Source organism: Mirounga angustirostris, unplaced genomic scaffold (genome assembly GCF_029215605.1).
Source record: "Mirounga angustirostris isolate CCGP_5_RB_7025 unplaced genomic scaffold, mMirAng1.0.hap1 SCAF_2, whole genome shotgun sequence".
Taxonomy (NCBI): domain Eukaryota; kingdom Metazoa; phylum Chordata; class Mammalia; order Carnivora; family Phocidae; genus Mirounga; species Mirounga angustirostris.
The window spans coordinates 106,870,404-106,895,700 of record NW_026991710.1 but is presented as its reverse complement, the minus strand read 5'-3'; the positions used below and the strand labels follow the sequence as shown (position 1 = coordinate 106,895,700).

The window sequence follows — 25,297 nt, the reverse complement described above, 5'->3', positions numbered from 1 at the left end:
TTTAACTTTTTGAAAATGCTGACTTAAAATATCTGATATTTTAAAAGGAATATAAGGACAAATGCAAATGTCATTTTTATTGATTTGGTGCCACATTTTCATTGCTATTTTGGAATTTATTTGAAAATTAATCAAAAAATTATATTACATGCAATTGTTACCCATAACACTAAAAATTCTTTCCTTACTGGCATAGTTACTACAATTAAAGCAGAATATTTAACAATTCTAGAGCAGTTCTTTGCCAAAAATATATTTCCATGTGTCAAAACTCTTTTTATTTCTGTGGTCCTTGTATTCAGTCTGTTTAACCTCAAAATTATCAAAAGAAAGGTATTTACAATAATTAGGTCTATTCAGCACAATATGTTGAATTTTGAAAAGGTACACTCCTTTCTCCAAATATTTGAAAGCCCTTGAAAGGTAAATTTAGTGAGTACATGAACTTGTAACTAATTCTTTGGCAATACAACTATAACAGTTTCACTAAAAAACTTATCAACTAATTTTCTCAACTTATTTCATAACAATAATGTGTGCTAGGTACACTAGTAAACCTTTCATCTTTTGATAATTCATAACAACCTGTGAAATGATTATTATCACTCCTGTTTGGCAGGTGGAGAAACTCACACTCAGAAAGTTAGGTAGCTTGCCCAAGGTCACACAGCTAGAAAATGGCAGAGCCAAAACCTATCTGAAGCCAAAATCTGACTCTTAACCACAGTGCTGTGTTACCTACTATCTTAAACTTTTTAATTCTTAATTTAAGGCTACCATCTCTTTTATGATAATATGTTGACAAATATTAGCTTAAAAGATCTATAAGAAAGATAAAAAGCTAGACCCCCCCCCCAAAAAAAAACCGAGAAAACAAAACAAAACAGTAAATTATTTGTCTGAAAGGAATTTGGCACTGGTGTGAACCTCTGAATTGTACTTCTTTCTGGCTCTGGCTGATAGATAGCCATCAGGCAAGTGATTCCTTAGGCTTTGTTGCCCAGAAGTGAGATAAATTTCCAGGAAGATTTATATTCTTAAACCTAGATTTTGAATTGGAAGAATAGGTTATCTTACAGGGCCAGGAAGATAGTGGGAATACTCATGCATGAATTATATTAAAATATAATAATAAAATTGACATATTAGTAAAACAAAGTACTAAGAAATACTAGTTTTTATACAGTATAGGTAACATTCATTGAGTGCATATATATGCTGACATTGCCCTAAGCACTACACAGGTATTGGCTCAAATAATTCTTTTGACAACTCTGTGAAGTTATCCTTATTTGACAGATAAGAAATTGAAACATGTGATTTTCACCCCCCACTCCCCCACCCCCCACCACCAGCTACTCAAATACCAGATAAGTAAAGCCTGGTTTGGAAACTCCTTGATGATGAAACCCAGTTTGGAAACTCTGTATTAACTCGTCTTTCTCTCCCTATTGCCTAGCACAGGTTTTGTCACAGAGAGGGACTAAGTGACTATTAATTGAATTAATAAGCAATTATCTATACATAAAGAGGCTTGGAACATCCATATTCGTGTCTTAATTCCTGTAGCAAAGCATGAAGATTTCTAGAACTTTGACTTTGTCAGTATTATTAACGTGTTTAGAGAATAATGTTTTGAAATTCAATACCATGTACTTTGGAGTTTGGGGAGGGTTTTGGTTAGAGAAGATATAGATCCAGCTTTCACTGAAGTGTACAAAACCAAACAAGTTAATTACAGATTATTACCATATACTATACATCCGTAAAAGTCTAAAAGTCTAAAAGTTTGGGTATGGTGTGTCTGGCTGGCTCAGTTGGTTAAGCAACTGGCTCTTGATTTCAGCTCAGGTCGTGATCTCAGGGTCATGGGGTCAAGCCCTGTGTGGGGCTCTGTGCTCAGTGTGGAGTCAGCTTGAGATTCTCTCTCTTCCTCTCCCTCTACTGCTCCCCCTGCTCTCTTGCTCTCTCTAAATAATAAATAAAATCTTTAAAAAAAAAAAGTATGGGTGTGTTTGTGAGAGAGAGAGGGAGAGAAAGAGAGAGAGAGGCAGACAGACATGGGCTGTTAGGGAGATGTTTCTAATCCAAACTTAAATTCTGGAAGACTTTCTAAAATCAGTTACACTGGAGCTGCGTTTTGAAGGTCTGCAGAAGTTAGTTTCCTAAAGAAAAGGTGGGGGCCAGGGAGTTGGAGGTTGGGGAGGCATTGCTGGTAGAAGGGGGCAGTAGAGAAACCAGCGCAAAGGCCTGGAGGCAAAGAACTTGGCTCATTTTGGAAACTTCATACAGTTCTGTGTGGCTGGAAGTTAGAATTGGAGGAAGGGTACATGCAGAGAGAGGAGTTTAGAGAGGAGAGACAGTGGCCAACTTGTGAGTGAGTTTTTCATAATAAGCTGTTTGGATTTTATTTTGAAAACAGTATGATAGAGATCACCAGAGGTGGCCAGAGGACCAGAAATAAGATGCTGTTATTACTGTAAGAGAGAGAGCACAGATAACAGTTCAATTACTAAAGTGACACCTTCTGTTATAGTGTAGAACCTATATCTCCCAAACCATTTTATTTCCTGTTGCAATTCTAACAGAATTCTAGCAGATTCTAGTTTTCCAGTCACTGTAAAGAATAGTAGCCAACTAAAATAAAAGTTTCCGGGCATCTGTGTGGCTCAGTTGTTAAGTGTCTGCCTTCGGCTCAGGTCATGATCCTGGGGTCCTAGGATCAAGCCCCGCATCAGCCTCCCTACTCGGCGGAAAGCCTGCTTCTTCCTCTCCCACTCTCCCTGCTTGTGTTCCCTCTCTCACTGTGTCTCTCTCTGTCAAATAAATTAATAAAATCTCTAAAAAAATAAATAAAGTTTCCATTGGTCTCAAGCAAATATTATTCATATTGTTAGAGCCATCCCTGAGAGTCAGCTTCTGTCCATGAGATGGATAATTGACTATAATCAATTGATACCCTGAGAAGACACTTGCATCCTTTTGCTTTCAAACCACATTTATCATTAAATTGAGTTTTTATTGCTTTTTTGAAAATTAATTTAAAATTTTTTATGACCTGGTTATTTTATATTTTGATAGATCAAAGGTACTAAAGGTAATGTGGGTAGAAAATAAAAACCAGAGTGCCTAAAATAAGAGATATTTTTAAGGCTAGAACTTTAATATTGTGTATCATTATATGTATTCACTCTTTTTCCTCATCCCCACAAGAAAATGTACCCAAATATTTCGGTTTTAAATTATTTAAAAATATCTTTAGAAAAGACACAGCCATGGTTTTCCTTAAATTGTTCTATCACTTAACCTGAGTATGTTTAATCTTGTTTCCTAATGGTTCTGATTTTTCCTAATTATTATATAGTCTATCATATATTTTTAAAAAATCTGTTAATTTATTCCATAGTCCCTTTTGTGAGCTAAAATTTTCTATTTTTTTAAAGTATTTCATTTTCTGAATTTAATCATTTGGTTCTCTCCACAATATTCATCATGATATATAAACCCTCTTTCAGTGGTAGAATCCTAAGTTGTCTGTGTTGAATGGAAGAATTAGTAATAGGTTTAATGAGAGAATTCTCTTTCAACTTTTGTGTTTTTATTCTCTTCTTTAAGCATTTGATTATTGTGCCCAGTTTTTTAAAAAATACATTTACGGTGCTAATGGCTATTTAGCTTATGGAGTACCATAAGTCTAAACAATTATATTTACATTATTTTTTTAAAAGATTTTATTTATTTATTTGAGAGAGAGAGAAGAGAGAGACAGAGAGAGAGAGACAGAGAGAGCATGAGCAGGATGGAGGGGCAGAGGGAGAGGGAGAAGCAGACTCCCTGCTGAGCGGGGAGCCTGATGCCGGGCTCAATCCCAGGACCCTGAGATCATGACCTGAGCTGAAGGCAGATGCTCAACTAGCTGAGCCACCCATGCGCCACCAATTATATTTACATTTATACTAATTAAAGAATGGCATATTATTTTATGATGTTATTGTTTTATATATATATATAATGTGATTATTTTTTAACAAGATTTTTATGAACCAGAAATTCCCATAATCATTCTAAAAGATGAAGCTTCCCAAGCATTTTTCCTAGTGTGTAGTGAATTGGTAGCACATTTAATTGTAATGTCAGAAGTTTGAATCCCTTACTATAAGTAATTGTGTTACAAAACTTGTATGTTAGAATTATTGCTTTTATTTCTTTAAATAGGAAATATTACATGGTCTGAAAAAATTTATCTAAGTTTTAAACTTTTTCTTGGATAACAATTCTTAAAGCATTGTACTTTTTTCTGCAGATTGATCAGACAGCTGATGCAAGTTTTTTGGGCTGGGTTATTGCTTCATTTAGTCTTGGCCAAATGGTAGCTTCACCTATATTTGGTTTGTGGTCTAATTATAGACCAAGAAAAGAACCTCTTATTGTCTCCATCTTCATTTCGGTCGCGGCTAACTGCCTCTATGCGTATGTCCACGTTCCAGCTTCTCATAATAAATACTACATGTTGGTTGCTCGTGGATTGGTGGGATTTGGAGCAGGTAATATTTATGTATATGTTCGGCTGTGTCAGATTCACATTCACCCTGACATTTATGGCCCTCTATCACCTGGTGTCACCTCCTTATAATCTCATATCTTACATATAGATCTCTCATTGCAAATAGACAAATATCTTTCCTATCATTTTGCCTTTCCTCATAATGTTCCCATTACCTATAGTTTCTTGATTCTGTTCCCATCATTCTTCATCCTTCAAGATTCAGTTCAAGTTCCACATCTTCCATAAAGCTTTCTTAGGTAACTACCCCTTAACAGATCTTTCCTTTCTCTAGCTTATCTGTGGCACTTGCTTATATCCTGTTTTGCACTGTTTTCATCTTTATCACCAACCAGATAGTAAACTTTTTATAATTAGAGACAATTTATGACTTCCTAAAATATTCTGTGGCCCCTTACAGAGTCTCTTGCCATAATAAGAACTCAAGGACATTTTTTTCAATAAATTTTTTTTCAGTCAAATTCATAGTGGATTTCTTTTTCTGTTTCTTATATTATGGGTCCTAAGCATGCAGAGTTTGTGACATCTTTTAAAAATAGTTGTAACAATCACTAGTATGCCATTCACTCCATATTTAATGTGCTTTCTCCATATTTAATGAAGAAAAAAAGTTTAACATTTCTGTAATGCCTTTTTTTCATTCATTCAGATCTTTAACTGTGTTTTCATGTTACTGAAAGCAATATTTTCCATTAATTGATAACATTTTCTCAATGTACATGCTTGGTGTGATCATAAAGAGGAAGCAGTGATTTTTGTTCTATATAAAGCCTAATTAAGTTGAATTTTATAAACTGAAGGATATTTTCTTTTACTTTGAATTATTGTATCTTTTTTTAGGAAATGTGGCAGTTATTAGATCATATATTGCTGGTGCTACTTCCCTCCAGGAAAGAACAAGTTCCATGGCAAACACTAGCGCATGTCAAGCATTAGGTTTTATTCTAGGTCCAGGTAGGTATTTTTCACTTGTCATTACTTAAACTGGGAAAACTTTTGAGGTTCAAATGTTAAATGGAATCCAAGTGTAAAACCTCATAGCTGAAAGGAAACTAGTATTTTTTGATCCAAGAGGAGGCTAGGCTCTTTATATGTGTTAACAAATGTCCTCTAAAGTAAATGGTATTAGTCCCATTTTACAGATTAGGACACCAAAGCATAGAGAATCTAAGTAAATTATTCAAGGTCAGCCAGATAGCAAATGGGAAATATGAGGTTTAAACCTAACTCTGACTCCTGAGTATATGTTCTGTGAAATAATCATTTAGCTTGACATCTCCATAATAGTTTGCTTTTTTTCCCTGTTTATTAGAAACAAAATTCTTTTGACTGAGGATTTGAGGAAAGTTATAGGAGGTTCTTAACCCTTTTGCTCTTTGCCCATGCCTTTCAGACTTTTCTAAGGTTGAAGAAAATGAAAGAATTTTTAAAAGACTGTTTAAAGACCATTTTTCTTCCAAAACTTCATTTGAACTTTGAGTGTAAAACATTATTAATGAGATTTAATACTTCCCCAAGGCAAGTAATTTTTTGCTGATTAGATAAATTAGTAATTTTTATGCTTAGAAAGATATTAAAAAACCATATAATTGGCTCATGCTTTGAATACTGCAGTTACGAATATCATCACTTTGAATCCAGCTCAGTTTACTTCATCATTAATATCCCACCCTCACCCCTGTTTCCATTACTTCCTTTTATAACTCTTTTTTTTTTTTTAAGATTTTATTTATTTATTTGACAGAGAGAGAGACAGTGAGAGAGGGAACACAAGAAGGGGGAGTGGGAGAAGGAGAAGCAGGCTTCCCACTGAGCAGAGAGCCCGATGCGGGGCTCGATCCCAGGACCCTGGGATCATGACCTGAGCTGAAGGCAGACGCTTAACGACTGAGCCACCCAGGCACCCCTCCATTACTTCCTTTTAGATAGCTAAGAAAAAGCTCTAAAAAAGAGAATCTAATTTATCTTTCACCAAAATCTAATGTTTCAGTTTAGTATTCTGGAGTAAAATATAATAAGCACAAATGTAGAATAATTGGACCAACTGCATTTTATAAAATATATGAGGACATAGTCTGGGTCTTTTTCTACCTCAGTATCTGGCACAGTACCTGGTATAGACTTAGGTTCTCAGTAAATATTTTGACCACTTAAGAAGTATTTTAAGGGTTAAATAATCATAAAACAAAATAAAATAAATGAGATAAAAGCATGTAATAAATCTCATAGCATTTTAGAGCCAAGAAAACTGAGGTTCAGAGACAGTACCTGCTAGTATAAAGGCAGACAGGACATTAGAAAAAAAAAGATTAGCACTAAAATTTATATCACCTTGTTCATTGATTTGCCACATTTTCAACCTTAGAATAAAAGAAATAATCAAAAAGAAAAAGAAAAGTATTTTAAAGATTAGCTCATTTAAATATTTTGTATTATATATAGATGCATAAATATAGGCCTGAAAAAGATTAGATGACCTTTCCTGTAGTAGCCACATTAACAGCACTAGCATTTATTGAATGCTTACTATGTGCCAGAGACTGTTCTAAGTGTTTTATATATAGTGTCTTACTTCACCCTTACCTTAAGGTTACATGTAAATTACTGGAAGAGCCAGATATAGAATCTACATCAGGAAAGCAAACCAGTACTCTTCCAATCTGATTTTTGCCATAGATCCAAATTTTAAAAAAACATATAATTTAAATGCCATATACACAGTGATAATTTGAAATATTGATTTAAAATGTGACATTCTGTTTCTTAAATTAAATCATGATTTATTTATAGAAGAAACTGGATAATTTAGATTTCCTGTGGAGATATTTTTTAAAAAGGAAGATACTGACAAGTTACTTTAGATATAATACTTTGTGAGTATATATTCATCAGTGTTTCTCAAACTTTTCTTATTACTGTCCCCCTACGGAGCCTTTTTAGACACTTTTTCCTAATACCACAGGTCAGTTGTGTTTCTTTTATGTACTGTATGAATATCTCTGCTTTATACAGAAAAAGTAACATTTTGCCCCCTTCCCTTGAACTAACTTTCTTGACTCTATTGAGATGCATGATGTAGATGGATGATTCCATAATGTTGCTTCCAATCTCATGGTAAATGTCTTTCACATTTTTTTAGCTTGTGCCTCCCACTTAATAATTCATCTGTATACATTTTATTTCATTAAGTTTTTCAGACTTGTTTTGCTCTCATTGGAGAAAAAGGCGTGACATGGGATACCATTAAACTACAGATAAACATGTACACAGCACCAGTTTTACTTGGAGCGTTCCTGGGAGTTTTAAATATTATTCTGATCCTTATTCTATTAAGGTAATTAGATAGAAATGATAAAACTACCTTTGTAGATTGTGAAATTAAATAAGCATTATCATTATTGGAAGATAATTATTCCTGTAAAGGCCTTGTTTGGCTTTTGATGTCTATAGTTGTGTTCATGTTTTTTTGATCAGCTAATGAATATAATACTCATAACTGAAATAATGGATAATCCAATAAATGAGAATAAAGTCTTTGAAGACTCAAGGTTTGATCTTGATTTACTAACTATAGGTTTCTAAGTGGGGGAACAGCATGAAAGCAACATTTTAAGTAGATTAATGATTGGTATCAATCTTAAATACAAAAGTTACTTATATCTCTCATATCTTTTATTTATTAGAAGAAATTTTATAAAACTACAAAAGTTTTGTTACTTTATATTTCTTTGGAGTACTTTATCCAAAGGCCCAAAAACATTTACAACAAATGTTTAAAATCACTGGAAAATGTCAAATATTTATTAAGGTAGATCATGTGTGCTTTTGAATGAATTGAATATTATTTTTCATTTTATAGTATAATATAATAAGAATTGTAACTTGTATCTTTTACATTTTGTTGGTTATATCTCACTGGTAATAATTTCATTACTCAGAAATCAGTAAAAGAAACCATATCAGAATGTGCAAAAATAGAAGGCTACTAATAAATTTAAGTCATTTATCTATTATACTAAGTTTTTCATGGATACAATACTTATGTTTTTCTATTTAAGAGAACATCGTGTGGATGACTCAGGACGACAGTGTAAAAATGTTAATTTCGAAGAAGGTACTATTTAACCTGTTTGACTAAATTACTAGAACATTATCAAAGTGTTTCTGATGATTCTGTCTGTCTGATATTTACTTGATTTTGCTTCTGAGGACAGTACAGTGGGTGACTGGGGAGGACCTTCAAAACTGAAAGTTACCTAAATTGATTATAATTTTTTTAAGATTTTATTTATTTATTTGAGAGAGAGAGCACAAGCAGGGGGAGCAGCAGAGGGAGAGGGAGAAGTAGGCTCCCCACTGAGGAGGGAGCCCAAAGTGGGGCTCAACCCCAGGACCTTGGGATCATGACCTGAGCTGAAGGCAGACGCTCAACTGGCTGAGCCACCCAGGCACTCCTAAATTGATTATTTTTTAAAAAGGCATGCCCAGGAGCTCCTGGGTGGCTCAGTCGGGTAAGCGTCTGCCTTCGGTTTGGGTCATGATCCCAGGGTCCTGGGATCGAGTCCTGATTAGGGATCCCTGCTCCAAGGTAGTCTGCTTCTCCATCTGCCGCTCCTCCCACTCGTTCTCTCAATCTCTTTCTCTCTCTCTAAAATAAGTAAAGAAAATCTTTTTAAAAAAAATTTTTTTTAATTTTTAAAAATTAAAAAAATAAAAGGCATGCCCAGATCAGTTATTTGGTGTTCGTGATTGGCAAGGCTAAAACCATGGCTAAAAATCACTTCATCTTGTTCGTAAAGAGCCAATGTCCTAAGACCCTGCAGTTCTTTGGAAGGATTTCAGTAACTTTTCTACCAAATGTGTCTTTGTCTCAAGCATTTCTTTCCTCCCTTAATCATGGGAATAGGTTTCTCTTGTGTATTTTTATTCTTTTGGTATACTCTACAAACATACATTTTCATCCCTTAGATCTTTCTCTGACTCAGAAGTAGGTACCCAGTCTGGTCAGTAGGTATATTTTACTAAATAAACCACTATTTAAGTACTAATTTTTTCCTCCTTGTGGAGTGTCCCCCTCTGTGCAAAAGATTGCAACTCAGTTCTTGCCTTTAAGGAGTTTGTAAAGTTGTGAAAAAGACATAGTGTTATTTTACCGGGTACTTTTATAGCAATTTTATTTAATTTTCACAACAAAACTAGTGGAAGGTAAAGTTAAAAGTAGTAGGGTGGAGAGCAGAGTGGTGAGGAGCATTAGTAAGTTTTTGAAAAAAGGAGAAGTGTAACAATAGATTCCATGTGAGACTAATCCAGATGTGTGAAGGCCTGAACTAGGGCAGCAGCTAAGAATGGAGAAGGGATAGATGTGAGTTTTTGGAGGAAAAAAAAATCAAGATTCTCGACAGATTGAATAGGGCATATTAAGGAATAGAGGGAGTTGTTGAAGATGTCTGTCAGGTTTTGAGTCTAGATAAATGAAAGAATGGGAGAGAACAAGAATTTAGGAAGGGACATTGGCTGAACAGAGAAAATGATTTCAGTTTGGATCAAGCTAAATATACTGCTACACTAGAAAAACTCAAAAATGCTGGAGGCATTTGTAATTTTGGCAGTCGAGATCAAAGCTAGAGATTCAAATTTCAGAGTAAGCCAGTGAAAAACACTACAGCAACAAAGAGAGAGTGAGAGAAAAAAGGAAAGGAAGGGGTAGATGAGTTAAGTGTGGCAATATAGGGGCTGAATATATATCTGAAAGTTTTCAGAATAAAAAAGGAAAGAAAAGGAAAAGAAAGAAAGAATGGTGAGGAAGTGCCAGCAGGGGGTATAAGCCACTTTGCTTAAAACGTGAAAAATAGCGTGCTAACTTAAAGGACCTATCAGGTAAAAGGAATGAACAATTTGAAGAGGGTGAGTATAAGGTGCTGAGAAAAGGAAGATACACCAAAGCGAAATCTTTGAGAAGTTAGAAGGGGATAACAATATAGATCAGTGCTTCACTGACTTTAACATGCTTAGAAAGCACCTGGAAACTTTGTTAAAATGCCAGTTCTGAATCAGTAGGCCTGGGGAGAGGTCTAATTAGGGTTGCCAGATAAAACACAGGATGCCCAGTTGAATTTGAATAATTTTTTAGTGTAAATGTGTCCCAGCCAGTTAAATTTAGATTTCAGATAATCAACAAATAATCTTTTATTTTATTTACTATTTATTATTTTTATAAATAATCTTTTAGTATAAATATGCCTCAAATATTTCATGGAACATTCTTACACTTAATTTTTTTTTTTAAAGATTTTATTTTTTATTTATTTGACACAGAGAGACACGGCGAGAGAGGGAACACAAGCAGGGGGAGTGGGAGAGGGAGAAGCAGGCTTCCCACAGAGCAGGGAGCCCGATGAGGGGCTCGATCCCAGGACCCTGGGATCATGACCTGAGCTGAAGGCAGACGCTTAACAGCTGAGCCACCCAGGCGCCCCTGTACAGACCTTAATTTAAGAATACTTTATTGTTAAAAAATGCTAACCACCACTGGAGCTTTTTTTTTTTTTTTTTTAAGATTTTATTTATTTATTTGACAGAGAAAGAGAAAGCGAGAGAGGGAACACAAGCGGGCGAGTGGGAGAGGGAGAAGCAGGCTCCCCGCAGAGCAGGGAGCCCGATGCGGGGCTTGATCCCAGGACCCCAGGATCATGACCTGAGCTGAAGGCAGACGCTTAATGACTGAGCCACCCTGGAGCCCCTCTTATACTTAAATTTCAAATATTACAGAGAAAATACTTAAAGTTATTGTTTATGACAAATTCAAGCTTAACTGGGTATCCTGTATTTTTATTTACTAAATCTAGCAAACCTAGTGATATTCTGAGAATCTACAATTATAATAAGCTGTCATGGGAGCTGATGCTGCTGGTCTATGAACCACACTGTCCAATATGGTAGCCACCAGCCACATTTGGCTATTTAAATTGAAATTAGATTACATTTAAGAAATTCCTCAGGCACACTAGCAGCATTTCAAGTGTTTAATTATGGGTGCATGTGGCTAGTGGCTAACTGTATTAGACAACACAGGGAAAGAACACTTCCACCATGTCAGAGTTCTGTTGCACAGCACGGCCCTAAAGCACAAACGAGAGTTTAGAAAGACCAGATTTATTTTCTTTCTTAAGAATTCTCGGTACTTCAAAATGATTTCCAAAACAAAAGTCATTTTTAGGGGGCCTGGGTGGCTCAGTTGGTTAAGCGACTGCCTTCGGCTCAGGTCATGATCCCAGGGTCCTGGGATCGAGTCCCACATCGGGCTCCCTGCTCAGCGGGAAGCCTGCTTCTCCCTCTGACCCTCTCCTCTCTCATGCTGTTTCTCTCTCGCTCGCTCTCTAATAAATAAATAAAATCTTTAAAAAAAAAAAAGTCATTTTTAAATTTCAGTAAATATTTAAATTAAAATGTGTCTGCTTTTTCCCTATTATTAAAAATATTATTGGATAGATTATAATTTCTAATTACATCATCTTCGAATCAATATATGAATGTATTCTTTTCTTAAAAATTCTGATAATTTGGATACCCAGTCAAGCCTCACAGTCTAGAATGCAACATTTCTGAGCTTTCCCCCTGAAGCCAGTAGTGGGTGGAGGCCACAGGAAACTAACCACATGTGAAGCAAACTCCAGTCTGACTTGGGGCAGTGTTGCTTTTTGATTCAAAGGTGTAAAGACTGGCTTCTAGATGGTGATTGAAAATCAGGGAGGTCTATCCAAAATAATACAAGGCCCACAAGGACCAGCGTCCAGAATCCTGAGATACAAAGGCGAGCACTATTATGAAAACAGTTAGGAGAAACTTACTGTATCTGAGGGAAGTAGCGCCCCCCCCCCCCCCCCCCCCCCGCTGCTATACATACGCTTAAAGACAGCATAAAATGAACACGTTCTTGAATTACTTGCCTGGTTTACTCTGAATAAGTAGGTAAATTATAAAATAGCATGACAGATGTATATAAGTAGATTATATGGCTTCGCACTTCTCAATTATATCAGGAATAGCGAATACTGAGTGTGCAGCTTAACTACATAGTTCAAGGTAAGTCAGTACACTCACTTTGCCCTCCTAATTTATAAAACCACCATCAAAACTTGGTGGTTATTTGCAAAATATATTTCTTTATGAAAATATAAATAATAACATAAGGACTTTAAAAAATTGTGGTAATAATATAAGGATATTTACTAATGCTAATTTCACATAGCATTGAAATTCAAAATATATATCCATTGAAGTGAATCACAGAACTAACTGATTTAATAAACTATTTGAGGTCTTCATTGAAATCCTCATAAATTTAAGATTTAGGTGAGGGCGCCTGGGTGGCTCAGATGGTTAAGCGTCTGCCTTCAGCTCAGGTCATGATCCCAGGGTCCTGGGATCAAGTCCCGCATCGGGCTCTCTGCTCCTTGGGAGCCTGCTTCTCCCTCTGCCTCTCTCTCTCTCTCTCTGTCTCTCATGAATAAATAAATAAAATCTTAAAAAAAAAAATAAATTTAAGATTTAGGTGAAATAGGGAAAAAACTTGCAATGGAAATTTATTTTTTTTTTGAAGATTTTATTCATTTATTGAGAGCAAGAAAGAGAGAGTGCACGAGCAGGGGGAGAGGCAGAGGGAGAGGGATAACAGAATTAAAGTATAGTTCCTGGGAAGAAAATTCACTTTATTTTAAAATGCCATTTAAAAATTATTTCTGGGGTGCCTGGGTGGCTCAGTTGGTTAAGCGACTGCCTTCGGCTCAGGTCGTGATCCTGGAGTCCCGGGATCGAGTCCCGCATCGGGCTCCCTGCTCGGCAGGGAGTCTGCTTCTCCCTCTGACCCTCCCCCCTCTCATGCTCTATCTCATTCCCTCTCTCAAATAAATAAATAAAATCTTTAAAAATAAATAAATAAATAAATAAAATAAAAATTATTTCTGTTGGGGCACCTGGGTGGCTCAGTTGGTTAAGCGTCTGCCTTCAGCTCAGGTCATGATCCCGGGGTTGTGGGTCAAGCCCCACGTCGGGCTTCCTGCTCAGCAGGGAGTTGGCTTCTCCCTCTCCCTCTGCAGCTCCTCCTGTTTGTGCTCTCTCTCAAATAAATAAATAAAATCTTCAAAAAAAAAAATTAAAAATTACTTCTGTCATGTAAATTGTTACTTTTAAACTGCTTTGAGCCTAAAAGTGATTTCAAATGTTTACTCATAGAATTGCTACATATAATTTCTACATTATTTTAGTGTCATAAGAAAAATTAGATGTTTAAGTAATATAATTTTTCTCCTGTTTATTATAGCAAGTGCAGATGAAGTTCAGGTTCCCCAAGGAAATATTGATCAAGTTGCTGTTGTGGCCACCAATGTTCTGTTTTTCGTGGTTCTATTTATCTTTGCCCTTTTTGAAACGTAAGTTTTATTCTGTCTTCATCAAATCATATTATGTTAATAACCTGTATTTCTTAATGTAACATTAATCAGTTATATCGATGTTCTCAAAAACTTTACTACTGTAAGGCATATTTTTTGTCATGATATAAAAAGTATATATAAATTTTATGCTTTTAACCTGAATATAGTTAATTCTCTGTAATCTTACTACTTTATCTTCCTTATAAAGGAATCTGTTTCACTAGTCTTTCTTTTCTTTTTCTGAGTGTTAGATATATATTTAATATAGTTCTAAAACTTTAGTGCCATGATTTAATTAACTTTAAGCTATATAACTCTCTATTTACATGTATGGGGTTCAGCCTGGCAATGTTAACTCTATTTAAGCTCTGATCCTGAAAAAAACTAGCATATTACAAAATCTCTGCCTTTATAGGTTTTGTTGACCTTTAGCTATCATACAGCTTTTTTATTTTTAAAATGCCTTTCCATTATATTATAAAAATAGTACATTCTTGGTATAAATATTCTAAAGACTACAACTATATCTCCACATCCTTTTCTTTCCCTGGAAGTAACCCCTGCTAATACTTTAGTATTAATTTTTCAAATATTTTTTTTATACAACTGTAAGTAGTGTTGTGTGTGTGTGTAGTGTGTGTATTAAATCAACATAGAATATGGACATCATTTGAAAATTTGGTTTATTCCTTTGTCAATAATTGTAACATTTTTGTGCCAGTACATGTAGATTTGCTTGACTTTTTTATTTTTAAAATTACTGAGGTATGTGAAAGTTTCAGTTCATCTGATTTGGGGGCATTTTTAAAAACTGTGGTAAAATATACATAACATAAAATGTACCATTTTAACTATTTTTAATTGTACAATTCAGTGGCATTAAGTATATTCACATATGTTGTACAACCATAACCCCTATCCATTTCCAGAATCTTTTCATCATTCTAAACGGAAGTTCTACACCCATTAAACAGTAAGTCCCCATTCCCCCTCACCCAGCCCCTGGTATAGCCTTTTTTATACTTTCTCTCTGAGTTTGCCCAATCTAGGTACCACAAATAAATGGAATCATACAACAAATTTCCTTTTGTCCTTTGTGTCTTGCTTATTTTCACTTAGCAAGATGTTTTTAAGGTTCATCCATGTTATAGCATGTATCTGGATTTCATACCTTTATGGCTAAATAATATTCCATTGTGTGTATATACCAGTTTCATTTATCCACTCATCTATCAATGGACATTTGGGTTACTTTTGGCACTTGTGAATAACACTATGTTGCCATGATGAACATTGGTGTACAGGTATCTGTTTGAGTCCCTGCTTTCAGTTCTTTTGCTTATATACCCAGAGGTGGATTTGCTGAATGATATGGAATTCTGTGTTTAACTTACTGAGAAACTACCAAACCATTTTCCTCATCAGCTCCTCTGATTTTAAAATTAAAAATGGTGATGTTCTTTTTTTTTTTTTAAGAATGAATATCTTAGGGACGCCTGAGTGGCTCAGTTGTTAAGTGTCTGCCTTCGGCTCCGGTCATGGTCCCAGGGTCCTGGGATCAGGCCCTGCATTGGGCTCCCTGCTTCGCGGGAGGCCTGCTTCTCCCTCTCCCATTCCCCCTGCTTGTGTTCCCTCTCTCGCTGTGTCTTCCTCGATCAAATAAATAAAATCTTTAAAAAAAAAAAAAGAATGAATATCTTAAATGTATTTCAATTCCATTTTGTAACCAGTTAATAGAGGAGATAGCGAGCAGGAAAAGAAGCTTGGCAAGGAAGGAGACAGTCATATAAAAGAAGAACAACATTCAGAAGTAGGGAAAGAGGTGCACCTGGGTGGCTCAGTCAGTTAACTGTCTGCCTTCAGCTCAGGTCATGATCCCGGGGTCCGGGGATCAAGCCCCACGTCGGGCTCCCTGCTCAGAGAGGAGTCTGCTTCTCCCTCTCCCTTTGCCCCTCCCCCTGCTCCTTCTCTCTCTCTCTCGCTCACTCTTTCTCAAATAAATAAAATCTTAAAAAAAAAAAAAGTAGGGAAAGAAATACATTCAGAAATAGGGATGAAAGAGACTGAGGAAGAAAGAAAATCCAACAAGTTTCTCATCACTTAATAATAGTAACATTATCATGTTAGTACTTATTTCAATTAAATTAAAAAGAAACCAATTTAAACCAGTTTAACCATGACTAGTTAGTTAGAATGGTAAGAATTACGGTTGGTTTGTTTCTTTTCCTGTCCTTCAGACTTTTTGCAATGTGGATATATTACTTATATAATTAAAAATAAATACTAGTAAATAAAAATACAGTCAAACTTAGTAGCTTGTGCATGTAACAACAAAATGTGCTTAAAATGTGTTTTTGGTTTTTTTTTTATGTAGAGCTGGTGTCCTTGTTAAAAGGGATGCAAATTCTTGAATGTATCAATATCATTATTAAAGCTTCTATTTCATATTTATAATGACTATGATTTAAATAAAATAAGAATAATTTTTTTGTTTTTCTTAGAATCGTTACTCCATTAACAATGGATATGTATGCCTGGACTAGAGAACAAGCTGTATTATATGATGGAATAATACTTGCTGCTCTTGGAGTTGAGGCGGTTATTATTTTCATGGTGATTAAATTACTTTCCAAGAAGTAAGTATGTGTCTTTGGTTTTGTTTCAGTGCATTTTAAAGTAGACTTTTAAAAAAGTCTTTTTTTTAAAGTGAAACATGAAACAGAGCTAACAACATACGCAAGTGTGTTAGTAAAATAACTGAAATTTTTTCTCTAATTATGTATTACTTTTAGTCCTTGAATGTTTACAAACAGATTTAAAGTTTATTAAGGGAGCATGATATTTCTATACCATATGATATATTCTTTGGTAAAGCAAGATACTTTGCAAAGTGAATTAATTTCTTTTTTTTTATTTTAAAGATATTTATTTATTTGAGAGAGAGAGAGAGTGAGCGAGGAGAGCACAAGCAGAGTGAAGGGCAGAGAGAGAAGCAGACTCCCCACTGAGTAGGGAGCCCCATGCGGAGCCCAATCCCAGGACCCTGGGATCATGACCTGAGCCGAAGGCAGACGCTTAACTGGCTGAGCCACCCAGGTGCCCCCCCCCCTTTTTTTTTAAGATTTTTATTTATTTATTTGAGAGAGAGAACAAGAATTAATTTCTTCTAACATATCTTTTGTATATTATGGTTTTTTTTAAGTATTTCTAAAAGTGTATTTTATAAAACTTTATTCTGCTATATGGTAATATATGTTGTGCAACAGAAAAGAATTAATGGTTAAGTCTGGAAAATTCTGGTTAAAATTACCAAACTTCTTTACTCTAAAACTTCCAAATCTTCAGGACATATATATAATATTACCATAATGACAAAGACAGTATGTAGCATTTCTCAAAGTTACTTGTAACTTTGACCACAGACCATTGTTTTCTTTTTTTAAATTTAAAAAAAAAATTTTTATTTATTTGTGAGAGAGAGAGAGAGCAGGAGCACAGGGAGGAGGAGAAGCAGACCCCCTGCTGAGTAGGGAGCCTGCTACTGGGATGATCCCAGGATCCCAGGATCTCAACCTGAGCTGAAGGCAGACACTTAACCAACTGAGCCACCCAGGCGCCTTAAGAACATTGTTTTAAAGAAGCATTTTGTAAAACTACAAATGCAATGAACACACTTTGGGGAAAGCGCTTGTAAATTAAGTTCATTCATATAGTCTGAGATGGGACATTAGTTGATGAGTTTAGACAATTCTAACAATTTAGTTATTCCTAAAATGCTTTAATAATACTTTAGAACTTTAGGGACGCCTGGGCTGGCTCAGTCAGTTAAGCGTCTGCCTTCTGCTCAGGCCATGATCCTGGGGTACTGGGATGGAGACTGCATCTCCCTCTCCTGCCCCTGCTCATGCTCTCTCTCTCACTCTTTCTCTCAAATAAATACATTTTAAAAATCTTTAAAAAAAATAATACTTTAGAACTTTATAAAGTTCTAAAATCAATTAACAAATCATGAGTCAATGTGTAGGGTTAGGTGCAATGGGAGATACTATGAAGATTCCTATGCTTATAGAGCCAAATAGAGGGGCCAAGATACAGATACAAACATAGACATAGATTTATATTCAAAATTAAATAATAATAAATGCATCATAGAGTAGAGCAGTCCTGCTGATAGGCATTCTTACAGATTGCCCAATTCCATACCTTCAAAGAGCTTGTATTCTATTGGGTCGGAAAACCAATAAACAAAAATATGAAGTCAGGTAGTGTAAGTACTATGAAGAAAAACGGGGAAAGGAAGAGAGTAAAGAGTAGCAAGGGCAGGGTTGGGAGAGAGCGGCAGGGTTAGAAAGAAGCAGGAAGGCAAGTTTGGCCAGAGCAGAATGAAAGAAATGGCAAATGGGAGAACATTTGGTTAGAAAGATGTGATGCCTTATAGGTATTCTGAGGGTGATGTGAAGTGTTTGGGTTTGTTTCTTTTGTTTTAGGAAGTCTTTGGTCTTGTTTGTATATTTCACTTTTTTTTTTTTTTTTTAGATTTTATTTATTTATTCATGAGACAGGGAGAGAGAGAGAGAGAGAGGCAGAAGCAGGCTCCCTGCTAAGCAGGGAGCCCCATGTGGGGCTCGATCCCAGGACTCTGGGATCATGACCTGAGCCGAAAGCAGACGCTTAACCATCTGAGCCACCCAGGCGCCCTGTATATTTCACTTTTATTATGGAAAATTTCTAACATATACAAGGGAATAGAGAGCATCATGTACTGAATTTCTAATATCCATTACCCAACTCCAACAATTACCAATCCTTGGATAATTGTGATTCATCTATACCTCTACCGACTCCACACTCCTATCCCCTATACCTGGATTATTTTGAGGCCGATCCCGGATATCATTTCATGTCTTCCATAATATTTCAGTATGTGTCTCTAAAAGTTAATGTTCTCACATCTAAAAAAATTAACCGTGGGGGCGCCTGGGTGGCTTGGTCGGTTAAGCAACTGACTCTTGATTTCGGCTCAGGTCATGATCTCAGAGTTGTGAAATAGAGCCCTGCCTCGGCTGCAGGCTCAGTAGGGAGCCTGCCTGAGTTTGTCTTCCTCTGCCCCTCCCCCCAGTACATGCACATGTGTGGTCTCTTTCTCTCTCTCTCTCTCAAATAAATAAATAAATCTTTAAAAAATAAATAACAAAAATAAATTTAAAAATTAAGTGATTTCTATATATCCAGGCAGTATTCAGATTTTCTCTACTGTTGCAATAGTTTTTAAAATTTGTTTTGTTTCACAACTTACTTGACTCAGACTCTTAAGTTTCTTAAGTCTCTTAATCTATACATTTTCCATCTTTCTCTTTTTTTCCCTTCCAAATTGAAGAAACCAGGATGTATGCTTTAATAGCTTCTCACATTTTGGATCTCACTGATTGAATCCCTGTGGTGTTTTTTGTTTTTTTAACATTTTCCTGTGTTTACTATATTTCTCAAAAATTGGTCCTTAGATCTAGAAGCTTGATGAAATTTGAGTTCAATTTTTTGGCAAGAATATACTTTACAGGTAGTATTATGTGCTTACATCACGAGAAATACTACATTTTGTTTTTCTCTTTTTACACTGTTAGTGACTATTGAGCATTCCTAGATTCAATAATTTATTAATAGATCATTGCACAATGCTGGTTTTTAATTCTCTCATGTCTTTATTTAACTTTTTGGAATATTTTCTTTTTTTTTTTTTTTAAAGATTTTATTTATTTATTTGAGAGAGAGAATGAGATAGAGAGCATGAGAGGGGGGAGGGTCAGAGAGAGAAGCAGACTCCCCGCTGAGCAGGGAGCCCGACGCGGGACTCGATCCCAGGACTCCAGGATCGTGACCTGAGCCGAAGGCAGTCGCCCAACCAACTGAGCCACCCAGGCGCCCTGGAATATTTTCTTTAAAGAGAACCTTCCCATCACCAATTATTTGGTTATCTTGAGGTACAGTTTGTATAAGAAAGACAAGATGACTATTTCCTTTTAAATTTTTTTTTTTTTTTTTTTTGCGAGAGAGAGAGAATGAGAGACAGAGAGCATGAGAGGGAGGAGGGTCAGAGGGAGAAGCAGACTCCCTGCTGAGCAGGGAGCCTGATGTGGGACTCGATCCCGGGACTCCAGGATCATGACCTGAGCCGAAGGCAGTCGCTTAACCAACTGAGCCACCCAGGCGCCCTATTTCCTTTTATTAACTGATTTTTTAAATAATGAGATGGCTTCCTAACATCCCTTAAAAGTAACCAAGAGTATTTTATTTTATTTTATTTTTTTAAGTATCTTTTTTTTTTTAAAGATTTTATTTATTTATTTGACAGAGAGAGACACAGCGAGAGAGGGAACACAAGCAGGGGGAGTGGGAGAGGGAGAAGCAGGCTTCCCGCTGAGCAGGGAGCCCGATGTGGGGCTCGATCCCAGGACCCTGGGATCATGACCCAAGCCGAAGGCAGACGCTTAACAACTGAGCCACCCAGGTGCCCCAAGAGTATTTTATTTTAATATAATATGAATTCATAGATTATAACATTTTTATGTGTTTTAATCCATTGTCATTACTATTATTTTTGGTGTTCACACTGTTGTGTTTTTGGCCAGCATCTTCAAATTGGCTCAGAGTACCTTTATCTAGGTACTAGGAGTACCTAGGAGTCACTGCTAGCATCTATATTCTCTGGTATGAAAAAATATCCAGACTCATCTTTTTTTTTTTTTTCAAGATTTTTTTATTTATTTGAGAGAGAGCAGGAGCAGGGAAGGGCCAGAGGGAGAAGCAGACTCCCTGTAGAGCTGGGAGCCCATCTTGGGGCTTGATTTCAGGACACTGAGATCCTGGACCTGATCTGAAGGCAGAAGCTTAACTGACTGAGCCACCCAGGTGCCCCTCCAGGCTCATCTTTTTTTTTTTTTTTTTAAGATTTTATTTATTTATTAGAGAGAGACAGCGAGAGCAGGAACACAAGCAGGGGGAGTGGGAGAGAGAGGAACAGGCTTCCCGCCGAGGAGGGAGCCTGATGTAGGGCTCGATCCCAGGACCCTGGGATCATGACCTGAGCCGAAGGCAGATGCTTAACGACTGAGCCACCCAGGTGCCCCCTTCCAGGCTCATCTTACACATTTTCTGTTCTAGATCTGAAATCAGTTGGTTCTTTTTAGTGGAAAATTATGTTTAACATTCATATTAGTTGGTATATGACTAAAAGGATCAAGATATTATATCATAATTTTTAAAATATAGAAGTAATGAAACTATGTAATACTGTTTTATTTTTAAATTACAGAGTTTCTGTTCTTTAACAGGATTGGCGAGCGTGCTATTCTACTGGGAGGATTCATCGTTGTATGGGTTGGCTTCTTTATCTTGTTACCTTGGGGAAATCAGTTTCCCAAAATACAGTGGGAAGGTATAGCCATACACAATTCTATAATGTTAGCCCCTGTTATTCATCTAAAATGAGCAAGTAATGCACTGTACTAATTTTGTTTCAACAGATTTACATAATAATTCAATTCCTAATACCACATTTGGGGAAATTATTATTACTCTTTGGAAATCTCCAAGAGAAGATCACAGTGAAGGACCAACTGGTTGCCCAGTTGAACAAGCCTGGTGCTTCTACACCCCCATGATCCATCTGGCCCAGTTCCTCACATCAGCTGTGCTAATTGGAATAGGCTATCCGTCCTGTAATGTTATGTCCTATACATTATATTCAAAAATTCTGGGACCAAAACCTCAGGTGAGTTAGTTACCCTGATATTGCTATCGCAATTATATGAAATATAGTTGTAAACACTCACATTTTTTGCTACCATTCTCTGTTTTTATACAAGCTGACTTGGTGGATTTTTATCATATTCAGCCCTTTTTTTATGATTTTATTTATTTTATTTTAGAGAGAGAGCACCAGAGTGAGGGGAGGGGTGGAGGGAGAGGGAGAGAATCTCAAGCTGACTCTGCTGAGCATGGAGCCTGACGAAGGGCTCGATCTCACAACCCAGAGATCATGATCTAAGCCAAAAGCAAGAGTTGGACACTTAACCTACTGACCCAGGCGTCCCCCAAGTTTTATTTCTGACTCATCTTTTTAGTAGAAATTGTTTAAATGGTCACAAAGTGAAAATATTAATTTCTTCCTTAAAAATTACACTGATAGTTTTACATTTTCAGGGCAGAAATTAGTGTTTCGGGCGCCTGGGTGGCTCAGATGGTTAAGCGTCTGCCTTCGGCTCAGGTCACGATCCCAGCGTCCTGGGATCGAGTCCCGCATCGGGCTCTCTGCTCCTTGGGAGCCTGCTTCTCCCTCTGCCTCTCTCTCTCTCTCTCTGTCTCTCATGAATAAATAAATAAAATCTTTAAAAAAAAAAAGAAATTAGTGTTTCTACTGAAATAAGGCAAAGAGAAAAGAAAATTTTTAATACTGTGTTTTTAAACTATAATAGTAGGTAAAACTTTTCTGAGTTTTTTAACGTATAAAATTGTATTTTCAAATTTTCAAAATCAAGAATAAAAGCAAATTACAAAAGCAACGTATGATAGTTGTAACAAAATTCAAACGGTTTGACGTGTGTATAGCAGAAAATGAAGGCTTCCTTTAGCCTCAACACACTAAAGTTACTCCTGTTCACTCCATTTGCATTTTTCAATACCTACTCAAGCATATGCACACTCATGCCTTTTTAGAAAAAGATAACACAGAATATATCTCATGTACATAAATTTTTTTCCATCTTGAATTTTTTTACAATAGCCATAGCCCTCTTTCCATGTCAGTGCATATAGATGTTCTCATTATAAGATCTTACTCCATGTAAGACCTTATTCTTTTAAGCGACTGATTAGCATTCCATACATTAAATATACCATAATTTATTTACTCAATCTACCATAGGTTGTTTTCAATTTGAGGATATTGAAAGTATTGCTGCACTGTACATTCTTGGGTAGATTATCGGAAGAGTGACATTGTGGTGTAGTGGAAAGTGGTACAGTGAAGTCAGCCAACCATGCCTTCAAATAGTTTGGACAAGTTCCTTGAATTTTCTGAGCTTCAGCTTCCACATTTGTTAAATGGGGATAATGCCAATTGTAGAAATTTGTGAATGTTGCAAACAATATATGTAGAGCACCTAGCACAGTGTAAATACAAAATAAATGTTGGCTGTAAATGGTAACTAATAAATTATATTGTTTCCAGGGCTTCAGCAGACACTGTTTGTCCCTTTATAGTACTGTATTTTTCTTAAAGTGACTAATCAAATAAGTTTACTGTTCATTATTTGCTGTATTTATACAGAGGCATTTTATATTTAATTGAAAAATAAAAGATGGAGAAAGTGATTCTTGTGAGTTTATCATAGTTCGGTAATAGTAGTATCATCCTTATTATTTGGATCACCCTTATTTTTAAAATAACTAAACCTGAATATCAATCTGCTTCTCCTTCTCCCCTCCCTGCCACAGGGTGTGTACATGGGCTGGTTAACAGCTTCTGGAAGCGCAGCACGGATTCTTGGGCCTGTGTTCATCAGCCAACTGTACACTTCCTTGGGCCCACGATGGGCATTCAGCCTTGTGTGTGGAATAGTGGTACTTGCCATCCTGCTCCTGGTTGTGGTTTACAAAAGACTTGTTGCTTTTTCTGTAAGGCATGGAAGGATTCAAGAGTAACATAACTAACCCTGTGATGGAAAGTACTTGTTGTATAGGACTTCCTCTTTCAGGGCTCTGCTAGGTCATTGCCATGAGTCAGTTTCCAAAAGTCAGGCTGCTAATATTGTATATTTTGAATAACAAGAACATATATTGAATAATACAGGGAATTGAATGTGTAATTGTGAATAGTAAGATAATATAAAAACACTCTGGTTCATAATTTCCTTATTTCAAAAAATATTCTATCATAACATCTCTTTTGGGGTTGCATGAACTCATGAGTGAATGGACAATGGTTTATAAATATGAAGTTGTACTCTTAACTCAGACTGCAGAGGTGTCATTAAAATAATGAGAAAATATGCAATGAAACCATAAGGAAAGTTCTGTATGAATTACCTGTAACAAAAAAAATGAAATTATAGAAATTACCTAAATAGAAGTACCTCTGTTTGAAGATACCTGCTTTTTATTTATTAAAAAAATGCAGTTTCTATTATCAAATTTCCTATGAAATAAAAATCATGACTCTTAAATTTTCTATTTACCATAGCCTGCCGTTCTACCTGACGTTCTATAAGTCATTATCTTTAATACTACACCTTTTGTCCTATTTTAGTTCAGGATCTCACTAAGTAACCCCTAAGTTAATAGGTAAGCACAAATAATGCTAATATTTGAGCAATAAAGAGGATTAAGAGATCAAGGTGAATTACACTACCTTTAATAGGACTAATTACAGTTTTCTTTCAAGTACTAATAACTCACTTTAGAAACGTAAGCCAAGTGTGTTACTATATACGTATACTGAATAGCAAACTGTTTATTAAAATTATTGGCATTTTTCAATTCTCTTAAATTCTGGAGAAAACTATAACTTTAATTATTTACTTTTCTCATCTCTCGGTAGTGACAGGGAAGACACAACAGTTTTCAAACTGTCTGTGTAGCTATTCAGAACTGCAGAATTTTAAATTTGCATGGGCCATGACAGCCCCAACCAAGTTAAGCTAATAAATAAATATTTGAGGTAAAATTGCTTTACTCTTAACAGTTTACTGAGTTTACTTGAAGTTGGCTAAATCACACTCTCTATGTATACATTTCTACCTCTACATATGTTGAATGCTGATAAGAAGAACTAGTATAGAATTATGTATGTGGATAATCAATATTACCAAAAAATGCAAAAATAGTTCTAAATATTTTTCCAGATGTTTCCTATGTTAAGTTTTATTTTCAAATCTCAAAGTAAGGGGCACCTGGGTGGCTCAGTCATTAAGCTAAGTCTGCCTTCAGCTCAGGTCATGATGCCAGGGTCCTGGAATCGAGCCCCGCATCGGGCTCCCTGCTCAGCGGGAAGCCTGCTTCTCCCTCTCGCACTCCCCCTGCTTGTGTTCCGTCTCTCGCTGTCTCTCTCTGTCAAATAAATAAAATAAAATAAAATAAAAAATCTTAAAAAAAAATCCCAAAGTAAATAAACTCTATAATCTGCACTTTATACTAAGTTTGCTGTACTCTTGGTTTTTTTCTTTTTTTTTGGCTTGAACAACAGAAATTTATTTCTCACAGTTCTGGAGGCTAGAAGTCTGAGATGAAGGTTGTCAGCAGGGTTGGT

At 36.0% G+C, this 25,297-nt stretch overlaps 1 protein-coding gene across 3 annotated transcripts in view; it reads left to right on the top strand.

Annotated features, from left to right (window-relative positions):
* Positions 1 to 24,215, top strand: part of MFSD8 (major facilitator superfamily domain containing 8) — a 39,312-nt gene extending 15,097 nt beyond the window's left edge. For 2 of the 3 annotated variants that reach the window (XM_045880475.2, XM_064585044.1), the window contains 9 exons: positions 4,304 to 4,544; positions 5,405 to 5,518; positions 7,754 to 7,898; positions 8,623 to 8,678; positions 13,884 to 13,992; positions 16,497 to 16,631; positions 21,324 to 21,427; positions 21,516 to 21,763; positions 23,488 to 24,215. In XM_045880475.2, coding sequence (XP_045736431.2) covers positions 4,304 to 4,544; positions 5,405 to 5,518; positions 7,754 to 7,898; positions 8,623 to 8,678; positions 13,884 to 13,992; positions 16,497 to 16,631; positions 21,324 to 21,427; positions 21,516 to 21,763; positions 23,488 to 23,694 — 1,359 coding nt within the window. In that variant the 3' untranslated portion in view covers positions 23,695 to 24,215. The remainder of the gene's footprint in view (positions 1 to 4,303; positions 4,545 to 5,404; positions 5,519 to 7,753; positions 7,899 to 8,622; positions 8,679 to 13,883; positions 13,993 to 16,496; positions 16,632 to 21,323; positions 21,428 to 21,515; positions 21,764 to 23,487) is intronic. The other variant, XM_064585045.1, reaches the window with a different exon arrangement.
* Positions 24,216 to 25,297: the final 1,082 nt, after the last annotated feature.